The sequence below is a fragment of the Herpailurus yagouaroundi genome, unplaced genomic scaffold (assembly GCF_014898765.1).
Source record: "Herpailurus yagouaroundi ecotype Mexico unplaced genomic scaffold, PumYag 28, whole genome shotgun sequence".
Classification (NCBI taxonomy): domain Eukaryota; kingdom Metazoa; phylum Chordata; class Mammalia; order Carnivora; family Felidae; genus Herpailurus; species Herpailurus yagouaroundi.
In genome coordinates, this window is record NW_024412376.1 from 102,534,252 (window position 1) to 102,545,162 (window position 10,911).

The 10,911-nt window shown below is 42.2% G+C and overlaps 1 protein-coding gene across 3 annotated transcripts in view; it reads right to left on the reverse strand.

The window, feature by feature from the left end:
* Positions 1-10,409, reverse strand: part of CFAP299 (cilia and flagella associated protein 299) — a 589,251-nt gene extending 578,842 nt beyond the window's left edge. For all 3 annotated transcript variants that reach the window (XR_005792060.1, XM_040480202.1, XM_040480193.1), the window contains exon 1: positions 10,195-10,409. Coding sequence is in view for 2 of the 3 variants with exons in the window: in XM_040480202.1 (XP_040336136.1) it covers positions 10,195-10,305 (111 nt within the window). In the remaining variant the exon portion in view is untranslated. The remainder of the gene's footprint in view (positions 1-10,194) is intronic.
* Between the last annotated feature and the right edge of the window lie 502 nt (positions 10,410-10,911).

Genomic DNA, 10,911 nt, shown 5'->3' on the forward strand with positions numbered 1-10,911 from the left:
AAAAAAAGGAGAAAGCTCAAGTTGGTTGCCTCACCAACCATTACCATTACCACTAGTAGAATCATAAGTCATCTGTCCACTTTATTTTTTTAAATGTTTATTTTTGAGAAAGAGAGAGACAGTGTGAGTGGGGGAGGAGCAGAGAGAAGGAAACACAGAATCTGAAGCAGGTTCCAGACTCTGAGCTGTCAGCACAGAGCCCCACACAGGGCTCGAACCCACAAACCGCGAAATCATGACCTGAGCCAGTCTGACGCTCAACCGACTGAGCCACCACCCAGACGCCCCCATCTGTCCACTTTAAATGGTCAATTATCTTTAAAGAGACAAAATACTAAAATATTTTTACTTATTCACATATTAAGCGTTTCTGGTGCTTTTCATTCCTTTGTGTAGATCCAAGTTTCTTACTGATATGATTTTCCTTCTACCTAAAAAACTTTGACACTTTTGCAGTGTGGGTCTGCTAACAAATTATCTTGGCTATTGTTTGACTGAAAAAAATATATTTCACCTTCATTTTTGAAAGAAATTTTTGCTAGATTAGTGTTCCAGGTTGACTTTTGACTTTTCAACACTTTAAAGATGTCATCCCATTGTCCCAAGCCTTGTATTACCTCTGAGAGGTACTTTATTTTACATAACGTATCCCTTCATTTTAAATTCCTTTAAGATCTCTTTATCACTGGTTTTCAACAATTAAGATAGCCCTTGGATTGGTTTCTCTGTGTTTATTCCACTTGGAACGCATCATCTTCCTTGGCTCTATGGATTTACACTTTTCACAAAATTTGGAAACTTTTTAGCCATTATTTTTCCAAATATAGTTTATCCCCTACTTCCCTCTGATTCCTCTGGGATTCCACTTACATTTATTTGGAAGGGCAAAAAGATGATAATTTTTTATAAAACTCTAATGGTTTTGACTATAACAGTTCATCTTAGTAAAAATACATGATTAGCCATGATAATCCAAGTATATAAATATGGCAATAATCTTTTTTAAGTTTATTTATTTTGAGAGAGATAAAGTATGAGTGGGGGAGGGGCAGAGAGAGAGAGGGAGACAGAGGGAGAGACAGGGAGAGAGACAGAATCCCAAGCAGACTCTGTAGTGTCAGTGCAGAGCCCACTGCCTCAAACTTAGCAACCATGAAGTCATAACCTGAGCCGAAGTCAGATGCTTAACCAACTGAGCCACCCAGGTGCCTCAAGGCAGTGATCTTTTATTAATTGTCAATGTTCTTTTCTCATGTGATCATAAGTCATTATTTCTGGATGCTAGCAGTTTGGAGAGAGCTAGCTATGAGGAGGCGTAGTGCAAAACAGAATCCAGAGATGGCTTGCCCTTATGGAGAAGGCTTCCTTACTATACATGAACTGCAAAACAACTTGTGGCAGAGCAGAGGGCAGCAATTAAGTCTGTGGAAGACTTAATTCTGACTGGATGACTATCCTCCTGGAACAAATTTTAGACATCTCTCAGCTGCTGGGAGGGACACCTGGTCCCGAGGACGTACAATGGAATGGTGCCTTCCAGCTGATGCTGTGGCCTTGGACCTTGGCAGAGTTGGACTGGGACGGCAGGGTTTCATCCACCCCAGAAGCCCACAATACTGCTCAGGGTCCTACCTATTCCTAGAAGGCTACAGATGTGTGGCCTGGCATGCACAATTCACTACTGTTAAGAGCCTTGGGGCTGTACTGTCCCCAGTCTTGGGCCAGAGCCCACTGCCCCCCCAGCCTGGCTGTCCCCCTGAGGCAAAGCACCTCTTATACTGTTCCTCTAGTGGGGTGAGGGGTAGATGAAGACTGGGATTTGGTGTCAGGTGGCAAGAGCTAGACCCTGAACAGGTGAGTCTGGAACAAGGGGGAGCCGGCGTCTGGGGTGCCGAGGTATTTCTCATCCAAGAAAGGAAGGAGGACGGGAAGGAGGAAAAAGGAAAGAAAAGGAAGGGAAGAGAAGAAAGGAGGAAGGGAGGGGAGGAGGAAGAAAGAAAAGGAAGGGAAGGAAGGGAAGGGAGAGGAGAGGAGAGAAGGGAAGGGGAGGGAAGGGGAGGGAAGGGAGGGAAGGGAGGGAAGGGAAAGGAAAGGAAAGGAAAGGAAAGGAAAGGAAAGGAAAGGAGGGGAGAGAGGAAGGGGGGTAGGCAATGAGGGAGGCAGGAAGAAAGGAATGCAGGAAGGGAGGGAGGGTGGCTTGGTTTATGGCCACCCTTGACATTGTCCTGAGAGTACTGAGGCTCCCTTCACTTTTGTGTCTTTTGTTATTATGTTATTTACTGCTGGAGAAAAGAGTTATTATTGTAGTTCAATCTTCGATTTCTTCACTAAACTCACTGACTTGTTCTAATAGGGTTCCAGTTAATTTTCTTATATTTTTTGTATCATGGCAGATAATCATACTACCTTTATAATAATAATATTCTGACTCCTTCTCCCAAGTATTTATGATACTTTCCTTTCACTGTAGCATTGCCGCAGCCAGATCACCAATAAAAAGTTAAGAGTACTCACAAACATTTTTATCATGTTTCTATTCCCATGCTAAACTTTGAAATGTTTAACCACTGAATATGAGGTTTACAAGTGTTTGCTATATACTCTTCATCAAGTTATGATATGAGGAAGTTTGAAATTTTATCCTATGCTTTTTATGCATCTATAGAAGTTATATTTTTTCTTTTTAAATTTAATGTCATGAGTTCATCCTTGCACTCCTATGATAAATCACACTAATCTTACTCTGATCTATTATTTCTTAATATATTCCTGGATTCGTTTTACATTGCTTTTCATCCAGTTCATAAGGGAAATTAGTCTTTAGCTTTCTACTTTGTGCTATCCTTTCTGAATTGATGTCAGTATAATGCAATAATGTCAGTATATTATTTAAGAAAAGTACATCCTTGGGACACTTGGGTGGCTTAGTCAATTAAGCGTCCATCTCTTGGTTTCAGCTCAGGTCGTGATCTCATGGTTCGTGAGATCGAGCTCTGCGTCAGGCTCTGCCATCAGAGCCCGGAGCCTCCTTGGGATTCTCTCTCTCCCTCTCTCTCTCTGCCCCTCCTCCACTCATGCATGCTCATGCTTTCTCGATAGATAGACAAATTAAAAAAAAAAAAAAAAGAAAATTATATCCCTCACTTTTTTAGTGTTAATTATACAAGTCAGATATAAATACATTCTCCCTGTGAAAAGTTAAAAATGGCAGATGCAGTGAATTTGTATTCTGTCAACTTGGCTAAGCAGAAACTCAGTTTCCCATAATTTCCTCTCCTTTGGTATGTACAGGTTAGTTTGGGCCATAAGACACGTCTGCAATAGATTTGGAAGGCACAAGAAGCAACCATGTTGTTCTAGCTCCCACAAGATCTTCTTCAGCTTCTCCAACTCCTGGGCCATGTTTAGCTCCATAACTGAAGATGCCAGCCTCTCCTGTAGGTCACCCCCACACCACAACTGATGGCCTGCTACAAGTTCTAGTTCATCCTTGCAGGTCTCTCCGTTTGCCCCTGTTCCCCCCGTTTCTCACGTGCCTTTCCTTCCGGGCTGTGTGTCCTAGTGATTTCAGGCTTCAGCACCAGACACCAAAGAAACAGCCCTTCACTCACCGTTTGAACAGTTCTCTTTACTGTATAAGGTCAAATCTCGGCACAAAATCATATACGTGGAACACACACACCTATACATGTATGTATTGTGTAAGTGTGCATGCATGCGTGCCTGTGCGTGTGTTCTGCTTCTCTGACCGAACCCTGAACCACAATCAGCTACTGGCAATGATTCCAGAGGAAGAAGAATTGAAGGATGGGCTTTCTGATTAGTTCTGGGTGACCCGGCACGGGATCTCTGATCTCATTAAAGGCATTAAAGGCCCTGTTCCCAGTGTGAAGGAGTCCAATGCAGTCCCTGGGATGCAGAGGCAAAAAGATACCTGCCATGAAGACGGGGCTTTGGGTAACCAAGTGTTTGCTGCCATCTCTGCTGCCAGAGGACATTTTACTGGCAGTAAGAAACACGACGGGGTTGGTTGCCTCTCAGTTTGCTCATTGGGGAAAAATGAGCTCAGGACTTGGGATTAGCTAGACACTTGGTAGCAAGTCAGTTAAGGGGGAAACATTTGGTATAGTTTCATGATTAAAAAAAAAAAAATTCCCATAAGTGACAGTCTGCTATATATATGCAACTTTTCATATAATTATTACGCTTAGTATCTATATAAGAATTCTCTCTGTTAAATTTGCTCATTGCTCTGTAAGATTTTATCTATTTCTTATTGATTCACGGGGCTTTACTCTAGATAGTAGGTCCTGGTTGATTATACATTTTGCAAATACTTATTTGCAAGTAATTGCTTGCCTTTTGACTTATTTATGACGTATTTTGTCATGGAGTTTTAAATTTTTGGCAAGGAAATTATATAACAAACCTTAATAAAATATAGAGAAAATAATTCCATCCATGTATTTACTAGGGAAAAAACAAGTTTGAAAATGAACAGCTAACCATTCTACTTCAAGAAAGTAGAGAAAGAATAGCAAAGGCACCTAAATAATACAGAAGTAAAGAATTAACAAAAACGACAGGAAAAATAAAATAGAAATTAAAATATATAAATCCAGTAAGCTTTGACTGCTTAATGAAAGTCAGAGCCTATCCTTTTAAAAGACTAATAAAATGGACAACATTTGGCAAGATTGATGGTAGAAATAAAGAACATGCAAATAATTTTAAAAATCAGAAAAGATGGGGCGCCAGGGTGGCCCAGTGGGTTGAGTGTCTGACTTCAGCTCAGGTCATGATCTCACAGCTCATGAGTTCGAGCCCCTCAGAGGGCTCTGTGCTGACAGCTTGGAGCCTGGAGCCTGCTTTGGATTCTGTGTCTCACCCTCTCTCTGCCCCTCCCCCGCTCACGCTCTGTCTCTGTCTCTCTCTGTCTCTCTCTGTCAAAAATAAACATTCAAAAAGAATTTTAAGAACATCAGAAAAGAGCCATAAAACAGACAAAAGAAAACTATACAAATTTATAGCAATAAATTTGAAGAATTATTTGAAAATATATGAAGTATTTGCTCAAGTTACAAATTCAGAAAAGACCAGCAGATCGTTTTAGAAGTCCCTCATTTCCGCCCCAAAAAGTCTTTCCTTTGCACTTCCATTGGAATGCTAAATAACTTATTTAGTCAGTCCAGGCAGGAAACAGATGACACATTTAAATGTAGTAATTGAAGGAAATTGAGTGGCTGAGTTAATTAACAAAGGTATAGACCGGGTTAAGAGAAATCCTAGAGAGATAATGAAGCACCCTGCAGCTAGCAACAGCAATAAGCTATTAACGGCCACTAACTAACTAGTCCAATAAGGTAAGAGGAGGGAACAGTTAATAGAGCCCAGGGAAACAGCCGTAGGGGTAGGGCCCAAAACTAAATTGTGGCTTTTTGTAAGAAAATATCCACTCCTAACCTACAGCACAATATGGAAGGAGTCCGGGGGTGGGGGTGGGGGGGATGCCTAACCTCTCTCTTCTGCTGGCTTCTAATTTCTTGCTGGTGCCTCTTATTGGCTAAACCCAATTGGCCAAAGGGAAAGGGGGCCCAGTTGAAACAGGCAACAGAAATCAATCTCTTTGGGGCACAGAACAAGGTAGGGTATGACAGCATGTCGATCTCAAGGGCCAAACGGAAAATATCTAACACAGCCAGGGAAAGAATTCTAGGTCCAAAATAAAATTTTTTAGAAGCTTAAAGATATTTACTCCTTTTTCCCTTTAGGAATCGCTATTGGGAATGCAAAGTCTAAGATCAAGCTGATTTATAGGTACTCTGTAGACACTCTGAATTATTTTTTCAATTTGTATAAAATATACAAAATACAAAATTAACCATTCTAAGTATATAGTCCAGTGGCATTAAGTACATTCATACTGTTGTGCCATCATCATCCCCATCATCACCAGAACTCTTTCATCTTACAAAACTGAAACTCTGTACCAGTTAAACAATAACTCCCATTCTCCCTTTCCTGCAGACCTGGCAATGACCTTTCTACTTTCTGTCTCTGTGAATCTGACTACCCTAGGTACCCCATAAAAGTGCAATGACACAGTATTTGTCTTCTTGTGGCTAGATTATTTCACTCAGGATAATGTCCTCAAGGTTCAACTATGTTGTAGCATGTGTCAGAATTTCCTTCCTTTTAAAGGTTGAATGATATTTCATTGTAGATGTAGCACATTTTGTTTATGTATTGATCCATCAATAGATACTTGAGTTGCTTCCACCTTCTGGTTATTGTGAATAATGCTGCCATAAACATAAGTATACAGGGGTGCCTGGGTGGCTCAGTCGGTTGGGTGTCCGACTTCGGCTCAGGTCATGATCTCACGGTCTGGTGGTTCGAGCCCCATGTCGGGCTCTGTGCTGATAGCTGGGAGCTTGGAGCCTGCTTCGGATTCTGTGTTCCCTCTTTCTGCCCCTCCCCTGCTCACGCCTCTGTCTCTCTCTCAAAAGTAAATAAACATTTAAAAAAACAAACAAAAAAAACATAGGTATATAAATATCTGTTCTAGTCTCTGCTCTCAATTCTTTTGGCTGTATACCCACGAGTGAACTTACTAGATCATATAGTAATTCTAACTTCAATTTTTTGAGGAGCTGCCATACTGTCTCTACAATAAGTGCACCATTTTACACTGCCACCAGTGGTGCAGAGTTCCAGTTTCTCCATATCCTTGCTAACACATTACTTTCTGGGTTTTTTATATATTTTTTTAAGTCTTATTTATCTATTTTGAGAGGGGCGGGGGGGGGGTGGAGCACGAGCAGGGGGAGGGACACAGAGAGAGGGAGAGAGAAAATCCCAAGCAGGCTCTGCACTGTCAGTGCGGAGCCCGATGCAGGGCTCAAACTCACAAACTGCGAGATCATGACCTGAGTGGAAATCAGGAATCGGACGCTTAACCAACTGAGCCACCCAGATGCCCTATTTTCTGGGTTTTTTAAATGGCTATCCTAAAAGAGGTGAAATGGTATATCATTGTGGGGTGCGTTCTTTTAGTTGACAATGTTACATTAGTTTCAGGTGTACAACTTAATGATTTTACAAGTTTATACATTATGCTATGTTCACCACAAGTGTGTCCCATTGCATCTACCCCATTATACCATGATAATATCATTGATTATATTCCTTATGCTGTGCCTTGTATTCTCACATGACTTATTCCATAACTGGAAGCCTGTATCTCCCACTCTTTCACCCATTCTACTCACCCCCCATCCCCCTTCCCTCTGGCAACCATCAGTTTATTCTCTGTATTTATCTGTCTGATTCTGCTTTTTGTTCACTTTTTTTAAAAATTCTACTTATGAGTAGAATCATGTTATTGGTCTTTCTCAGTATGACTTTTTTCACTTAGCATAATACCCTCTAGGTCCATCCATGTTGTTACAAATGGCACAATCTCATCCTTTTTCATGGCTGTGTAATACTCCTGTGTGTGTGTGTGTGTGTGTGTGTGTGTGTGCGCACACGCCACATTTTCTAGATATTAACCCCTTATTAGATATATAATCTGCAAATATTTCCTCCCATTCTATGGGTTGCCTTTTCACTCTATTGATAGTGTACTTTGGTGCACAAAAGTTTTTAATTTTGATGTCATACAAGCCAATTTGAATTATTTTTGAATTACCATTTTATTCTCAGAATTATAAAATTCTACCACTATCTACCTAGGGATGAATCTTTTTCATTTATCCTGCTTAACAGCTAATATGCTTATCTGCAACACAGAAAAATTTTTTCATTATTCAATTGATTATCACCTTCATTTTCTGTATAATTTCTTTCTGGTAAGTTTATTAGATAGATACTGAGCATCATAAAACTATTCTTTCATATTTTCTTTCATAGAATTCTTTCTTATTTTCCTCTTTTTTTTTTTTTTTTACTATATTCTGGGTAACTATATCACCTTTAACTTCCAGATAATTAATTTGTCCTTTAAAAAGTGTTTATTCTATTAGTTAGCCCTTTCAAAAATGTTATCAATTATATTTTTAAATTCTAAGAATTCTTTCTTGCTCTCTGCTCCCTTTTCATAGCAGTCTATTAGTTTGCTTATAGATTTGATAGATATTAAAATGCCTCTGAGATAGAAAATTAGAATTTATTTAAAGTTCTCTCTGGGTTTTAAGTGTTTTGTTTGACATTAGTTACCCTCCTTACTCACCTTGGGCTATCTATTTCGTGCTATTAGGTTTGCTCAAACATCTGTAGACACACATGAACAGAGGACTACATTAACTGATATGGACATAAGTGTGGATTCCCTCTAGTTGTACAGACCTAGTTCCCTAATTGGACTCACCTTGGAATAGGTGAGCTGCGGCAGTTATGTGTAAAAGAGACTCCACTTGAAGATATGTGGGCATGAAGAAGGAAGCAAAGGTGGGTTATATCCCACCCTCTCCAACCTAACTGCTGAAATAAGAAGGGCTTGGCAAGGGGCACCTGGGTGGCTCAGTCAATTAGGCATCCTACTCTTGATTTTGGCTCAAGTCCTGATCTCAAGGTTTGCAAGATTGGTTTGCGAGATCGAACACTGCATTGGGCTCTGCACTGACAGTGAGGAGCCAGCTTGAGATTCTCTCTCCCCCACCTCTCTCTCTCTCTCTCTCTCTCTCTCTCTCTCTCTGTCCCTCCCCCCCAAAATAAATCAATAAATAAACCTAAAAAAAGAAGGTCTTGACAACAGATTCTATTTTTCTCTTCAGCACCTAGTCTGAACTTCTAGCACTATTTAGTTACTCCGAGCTCAGTTCTGATTATCTCTCAGGCCCCTTTACTCCCTCCAGGTCCCCTTATTAGACATGTATTTCACTTTCTTTGGAGAACAGTTCTCTCATTTATTCTTGGGTTAAATACTGCCAAGCGTATATGCTACGTATAGCGTGTACCTCTGCCTTAGCTATGTAGAATTAACGTTCATATCTAGCACATGAATGCATTTCAAAGAATAAGCACTTTTCAAACCTTGCAATCAATATTTAAGTAAGCATGTAAGAAAAATCTTGCTAACATGATCTCTGGAGCCCAAAAATCCACCACAATGCAGAATTATGCTGTTGCAGACACGGGGTTTGGGGAGTTGGCTACTAGATGCAAACCCTTCAAAGATTCGGCTGTGGTTTGGCACCACCCAGTGGCGCCTGTTCTGCCTGGCCTAAATAGGAAGGAGGCATTCTGGGGCTGAGTCTTGGCTCCCCGCCAGCAGAGTCTCCAGGGCAGTGCGCCTTTAGTCGGCCTGGTCTGGCAAGATCCCAGGGCTATAGGGATCCACCGTTCACCTCCTGCCTCTCAGGACCTCTCAGCCTGTTATTTTCCAGCCCATCCTGGTTCGCCTCCCAGAAGACAAGAACTCTCTGCCGCCCCCACTCCATCATCTCCCCCACCCCATCAAACACACACCTGGAAAGACGAGGGGAGGAAGATGGTTGCTGAGTGGAAGACAGTGGCCAACCCCATGACGTCTAACTTTGCAGTATAGCAGGATCTTTTTTTTTTTTTTACTCTCAATATTAGTTGTGATTCGCAGCTCGATAAACATCAATCAGGAATATGCCTACATATTCCTGTAGTGCCTACCCATAATTAAGGGTACGAGAGTGGGGTGGAGGTTTATGGGCCCAGATGCCCTATATGACACCAGATACACCAGGTTGGTGTCGCCACTTGCCCTGGAAGGCTACTCTCTTCTGTTCTTTAATACAAAGTGGCAAAGCAAAGAGAAACATCGTGCCAGACCTGCATTACAGCCCGGCGCAAGGGTCTCCGCAGGTCTCCGCATCCAGCCACCTCCTCGCAGGCAATGACTTTGGAAAGAATGGGCCGGGAGGCCTCATGTGAGAGGGAAAGACAGATTTTGAAGACTCCTGCGGGCGTGCGGGCGCACCCGCATGTTTCCACACGGGCCGCCACCTCCAGGGACCCGAATTCTGGCCGGACTGAGGCCGTCCGGGGCGGGTTCAGGACCCGGTGATTCTGCTCCCCGCCCCTCTGGCGCCGCCGTCGGGATACTGCGGCGCCTGACGTCGCTGGAGTCCACCGCCAGGGGGCGACCACTCCATGAATGGGGGATCGGGAAGGACTAAGAGGAAAACGGGGTCCACTCTGCGGTGCCGCAGTTCTTACCTCCAGGTAGTACAGGTCCACGGAAGTGATCTGCGAGTCGAGGAAATCTTCATAGGTGTTGAACTGAGTGACTATGTTGTCCACGGCCGTCAGCCTCTCTTCCTGGTCCATCTTGTTGCCTTAGCCGAAGCGTCCCTAGCGACAGAGGCGCCAGCGTCAGGTCAGGAAGTTCCACCCCCTTCGTGTCTTCTTCCCGATCAGTTGGGAACCGGTGCGGAGCCTCGGAAGTTAACCCCACCCCCACCCCCACGCCCCGTGTTCGTTACTGAGTTTCGTGTTTCCCTGTAACTCCTAGGAACGCTGTCTCAAATTACCCGCTTCAAATTCAAGCCTGACACCCGTCAGCTGATTCAAACCTTGGTGAAACGTGGAGCCACGTGAGAGATGCAAATTGCAATCCAAAATTAAATATTATGAGACTGCCAGCATGTGTCGACAAAATATTCTAGATCAGCACTCTTAATCTCATTCTAACGCAATGTTATGCGGACAAAAATACCGAGGTTAGCCCTCAAGAAAGTGAAGGTCTATTTTTGCAAGAAGCGTATCTCAAAACTGAAGTCTTTGGAAATGGTCTTGTATCCAAAAACAATAATAAAACATTTCATGATTTGTTATATTATTTTAAAAATAAAACTTAAAGGCAAATTATTGCTAATGTTTGGGTATGAGGAAGAATTTATGAATTTCCCAAATGAAAGAAATTCAGTGAGAATA